At 48.3% G+C, this 4,548-nt stretch overlaps 2 protein-coding genes across 2 annotated transcripts in view; one reads left to right on the plus strand and one right to left on the minus strand.

Annotated features, from left to right (window-relative positions):
• The window catches only part of GPALPP1 (GPALPP motifs containing 1), a 55,091-nt gene extending 53,179 nt beyond the window's left edge, over positions 1 to 1,912 (minus strand). Inside the window, exon 1 of the mRNA XM_011940591.1 lies at positions 1,700 to 1,912. Within this exon, the coding sequence (XP_011795981.1) occupies positions 1,700 to 1,787 (88 nt within the window). The 5' untranslated portion in view covers positions 1,788 to 1,912. The remainder of the gene's footprint in view (positions 1 to 1,699) is intronic.
• Positions 1,668 to 4,548, plus strand: part of NUFIP1 (nuclear fragile X mental retardation protein interacting protein 1) — a 53,633-nt gene continuing 50,752 nt past the window's right edge. Inside the window, exon 1 of the mRNA XM_011940115.1 lies at positions 1,668 to 2,418. Coding sequence (XP_011795505.1) covers positions 2,007 to 2,418 — 412 coding nt within the window. The 5' untranslated portion in view covers positions 1,668 to 2,006. The remainder of the gene's footprint in view (positions 2,419 to 4,548) is intronic.

Genomic DNA, 4,548 nt, shown 5'->3' on the forward strand with positions numbered 1-4,548 from the left:
AATTTACTTTTTTTGAGACAGAGTCTCGCTCTGTTGCCCAGGCTGGAGTGCAATGGCACGATCTCAGCTCATTGCAACCTCTGCCTCCAGGTTCAAGCGATTCTCCTGCTTCAGCCTCCCGAGTAGCTGGGATTATAGGTGCATGCCACCACGCCCAGCTATTTCTAGTAGAGATGGGGTTTCACCATGTTGGCCAGGCTGGTCTCGAACTCCTAACCTCATGATCCGCCCACCTCAGCCTCCCAAAGCGCTAGATCACAGGCGTTAGCCACTGCGCCTGGCCTTATTTTATTTTTTTTTAAAGCTATCTCCTACAGGAAGGAACGCATAATTTTTTATTTTTACTTTTATTTTTTTTTGAGACTCTCGTTCGGTCGCCCAGGCTGGAGTGCAGTGGCGCTCTTGGCTCACTGCAACCTCCGCCTCCTGGGTTCAAGCAATTCTCCTGCCTCAGCCTCCCGAGTAGCTGGGATTACAGGTGCCTGCCACTACGTCCGGCTAATGTTTGTACTTTTAGTAGAGATGGGGTTTCACCACGTTGGCCAGTCTGGTCTTGAACTCCTGAGTTCAAATGATCCGCCCGCCTTGGCTTCCCAAAGTGCTGAGATTACAGGCTTGTGCCACCTCGCCGGGCTGGAAAGCATAATTTTCAAAATGGTTATAACAGAAATTAGATTGTAAAGGGGCCTGTAGTAGAAACATGACCTCTGGGAAGACCAGGAAGAAAAATTAGATTCAGAAATGGCAGGGCTACTCTTTCAGCTTTACTCTTCTCCAATTGGGTTGTGGTGCTAGTCCACAAATGTGAATAAATATTAAAGCAGATACGTATGCATGGCGGAATATGAGAAGCATTCGCTTCGTATATACAAAGTGCCTGTTGCGTGTTCAGGTAGAAGACCATAGTGCAATGGTGAAGACTGATTATGTCGACAAATCATTCAAATATAGTGTAATAAATATGCAATGTAATTAGGAAAAAACCCGAGGGCAAAAAGAAAGGCGTGACAATGCTTTGGGGAATTTGGAAAGGTTTTATTGGTGTGACATTTAAGTTGGGCCTTGAAGGATGGGGAGATGTTTGTCAGTTATGTTTAGAAATGCGACCAGAGGAAGCCCAGAAGCCTAGAGCGTTAAGGAACTGCGCAGCAACTCAGGCTGGATTGAGTATTGGGCTGATGTGTCAGATGCAATAACAGAATGAGAGGCAAGGAAAGCAGGTCGGGGGCTGGAGAGAACAGGATCTGCAAGGTTCTTGTAAATCAGAAGGCAATATGGCACAGAGGTTAGGAGAGACGCTTCCTTCTAAGTCGCGCTCCATCACTTGCTAGCAGTATGATCTAGACGCTGGCATGGGCTCGGGCGTACCCATTTGCAACATGGGAAAATAGTCTTTTCCTTATACGGCTTAAATGACTGAATGGGTATCAGTCAGTTAGGGCAGCGTGCAGCTCTTATTAAGCGCTAAATGAGAATGTATTATCATCACGAAGCCAAACCACGCAAAAGCTCGGTTTCTAGGAGGGTCCCCCAGCCTCCTCCCCACTGCTACCGTTCGGGAAGAAAAGTTCTCTCGGGTCGGGCCGCGCCCACTCCCCACTCCTCAGCCCTCCTAGGCCTCCGACTTTCTTCAGCTAGCAGGGCCGGGCCAGGGAGCGGGTAGATGGGCCTGGAGGGCAGCGGAGACGCCGCCGCTTACCAGGGCTCGGGTCCCGCTCTTCGTCCTCCGCTGTTCCACGGGCCTTGAAGCCGGGCGGCAGGGCCGGTCCGATTAGGTCTCTTGCCATCCGCGGTGGCTGACACTGGTCACAGATACGAGTCTATCCACGAACGTCAAACCTACCCAAATGGAATCCCGCGATCAGCAGCAAAGAATGGAAGGTTTCCAGACGCCGACCAATGACGTAAAGCCTGTGGTTGGCTGAGCGGCGTAGTACGCAGTAAAGGAAGTGACGCCTAATGCTTGCTCCACAGTCGCGTGCTAGACTCCGGACCCAGCGGGTGGTATGGCTGAGCCGGCTAGTGATTTCGTGACTCCAACCGGGTGGCGTGCGTCTCCCGAGCTGACTCCCACGTTAGGGCCCCTGAGCGACACTGCCCCGCCACGGGACAGCTGGGTGTTCTGGGCAATGCTGCCGCCTCCGCCACCACCGATTACGTCCTCGCTTCCCGCAGCCGGGTCAAAACCTTCCTCTGAGTCGCAGCCCCCAGTTGAAGCCCAGTCTCTTCCTGGGGCGCCGCCCCCCTTCGACGCCCAGATTCTTCCTGGGGCGCAACCCCCTTTCGACGCCCAGTCCCCTCTTGATTCTCAGCCTCAACCCAACGGCCAGACTTGGAATTTCCACGCTTCGACATCATGGTATTGGAGACAGTCTTCTGATAGGTTTCCTCGGCATCAGAAGTCCTTCAACCCTCCAGGTAGGCTATTTTTCCACGTGGGTCGACCCCTTTACCTTTTTTCCCCGTTCTTTCCTCTCCCCTCAGCCGTGCATACATCTCTGCGTTTCCTCTCTCCACTCTGTCTTGCCTCTGCGCTCTTGGAGTCTGGTCATTAGTATCTCAAAATATATCTGATTAGAATGTTTTCCTGTTGCCTGTTAATTCTATTTAGCAGTTGTTTATTGAATTCCAACTATGTACCAGAATTTAGGTATATAGCAGTGAGCAGAACATACAAAAAATATTATGGAGCTTAATATTAATATCTCTCTTGTGTAGGAAGACAGACAATAAACAAAATAAAATATTGTGCATTAGAAGGTTAAGAGTGCAGGGGAGAGAGATAAAGAAGAATGGTAAGTAGTGAAGGGTTTTCTTTTCTTTTTGTTTTCTTTTTTGGAGACAGAGTGCCTCTGTCGCCCGGGCTGGAGTGAAGAGTAGCGCGATCTACTTCACTCCAGCCTATGCAATCTCTGCAGAGACGCTCAGTGCAACCTCTGCCGGGTTCAGGCAATTCTCGTGCCTCAAACTCCCAAGTAGCTGGGACTACAGGCCCGCGCCACCACGCCTGGCTAATTTTTTATATTTTTAGTAGAGATGGGGTTGCGCCGTGTTGACCAGGCCTGTCTCGAACTCCTGAGCTCAGGCATCCGCCCGTTTCGGCCTCCCAGAGTGTTGGGATTACAGGCGTGAGCCACCGCGCCTGGCCGGGTAGTGCAGTTTTAAATATCATTGTTAGTTATAAGAAAGGTGACATATGAGCGAAGACTTCAGGGAGGTGAGGGATCACAGCCATGCATACATCTGGGAGAATAGGGGTATAGGCAGAAGGAACTGCAAGTGCAAAGGCCTTGAGGCTTAGAAGCTATACATCAAAATGGGAACCAGTGTGGCTACAGAGGACTGAGTCTGGAGTATGATTGTAGAAGATAGGGGAAGAGGGTAAGACCTGGTATGTCTTTATAGATGGTGGGACTTTGACTTTTACTGTTGTGAAGTGGGTAGTACAGGGGATTGACATGATCTGATTTACTTAAGAGGATTAATGTGTCTGTTGGTGGGAACTGACTGAAAGAGAAACCGGTTAGGAAGCTATTGTAATTACTTGTCTAAATGAGAGACACTGGAGACTTGGACCAAGGTGAAGCCCAAAGGATGGTGAGAAGTAGTTGGATTCTAGATCTAGGGATACCTTGGAGCTCTTGTGGGTTCAGTTACAGACCACTGCAGTAAAGCAAGTCACACAATTTTTTTTTTTTTTGGTTTTCCAGTGCGTGTAAAAGGTATGTTTTCCTGCAGATCATATGGGGCAAAAAAGTTATTTTTACATTATACCATAGTCTATTAAGTATGCAATACCATTATGTCTTAAAAAACCTTACATACCATGATTAAAAAATACTTTAGGCTGAGCAGGGTAACTCACACCTATAATCTTGGCACTTTATTTATTTATGTTTTTAAATTTGTTGAGACAGAGTCTCTGTTGCTCAGGCTGGAGTGCAATGGCGCGATCTTGGCTCACTGCAACCTCCACCTCCAAGATTCAAGTGATTCCCCTGCCTCAGCCTCCCAAGTAGCTGTTATTACAGGTGCCCGCCACCAAGCCTGGCTAATTTTTGTATTTTTAGTAGAGACAAAGTTTCACCATGTTGGCCAGGCTGATCTCAAACTCCTGACCTCAAGCGATCCACCCTCCTTGGCCTCTGAAAGTGCTGAGATTACAAGCGTGAGCCACTGCACCTAGCCTAATCTCAGCACTTTGAGAGGCAGAGGCAAAAGGATTGCAACAAAATGAGACCCCCGTCTCTACAAAAAAAATAAAATTAACCAGGCGTAGTGGCATGCCTGTGGTCCCAGGTGCATGGGAGACTGAGGCAGGAGGATTCCTTGAGCCCAGGAAGTCGAGGCTACTTTATCAACTAAGTTTGTATAATATTATAAATCCTTTGTTGTCATTTCAACAGTGTTCACCAGGAGTAGATTCCTCTCAAAAAAGCACTTTCTTTCCTCATCCATAAGAAGCCACTCGTCATCCATTAAAGTTTTACCACGAGATTGCAGCAAATCAGTCACATCTTGTGGCTCTACTTTTTTTTTTTTTTTTTT

This window comes from Colobus angolensis, unplaced genomic scaffold (genome assembly GCF_000951035.1).
Source record: "Colobus angolensis palliatus isolate OR3802 unplaced genomic scaffold, Cang.pa_1.0 Scaffold101, whole genome shotgun sequence".
Classification (NCBI taxonomy): domain Eukaryota; kingdom Metazoa; phylum Chordata; class Mammalia; order Primates; family Cercopithecidae; genus Colobus; species Colobus angolensis.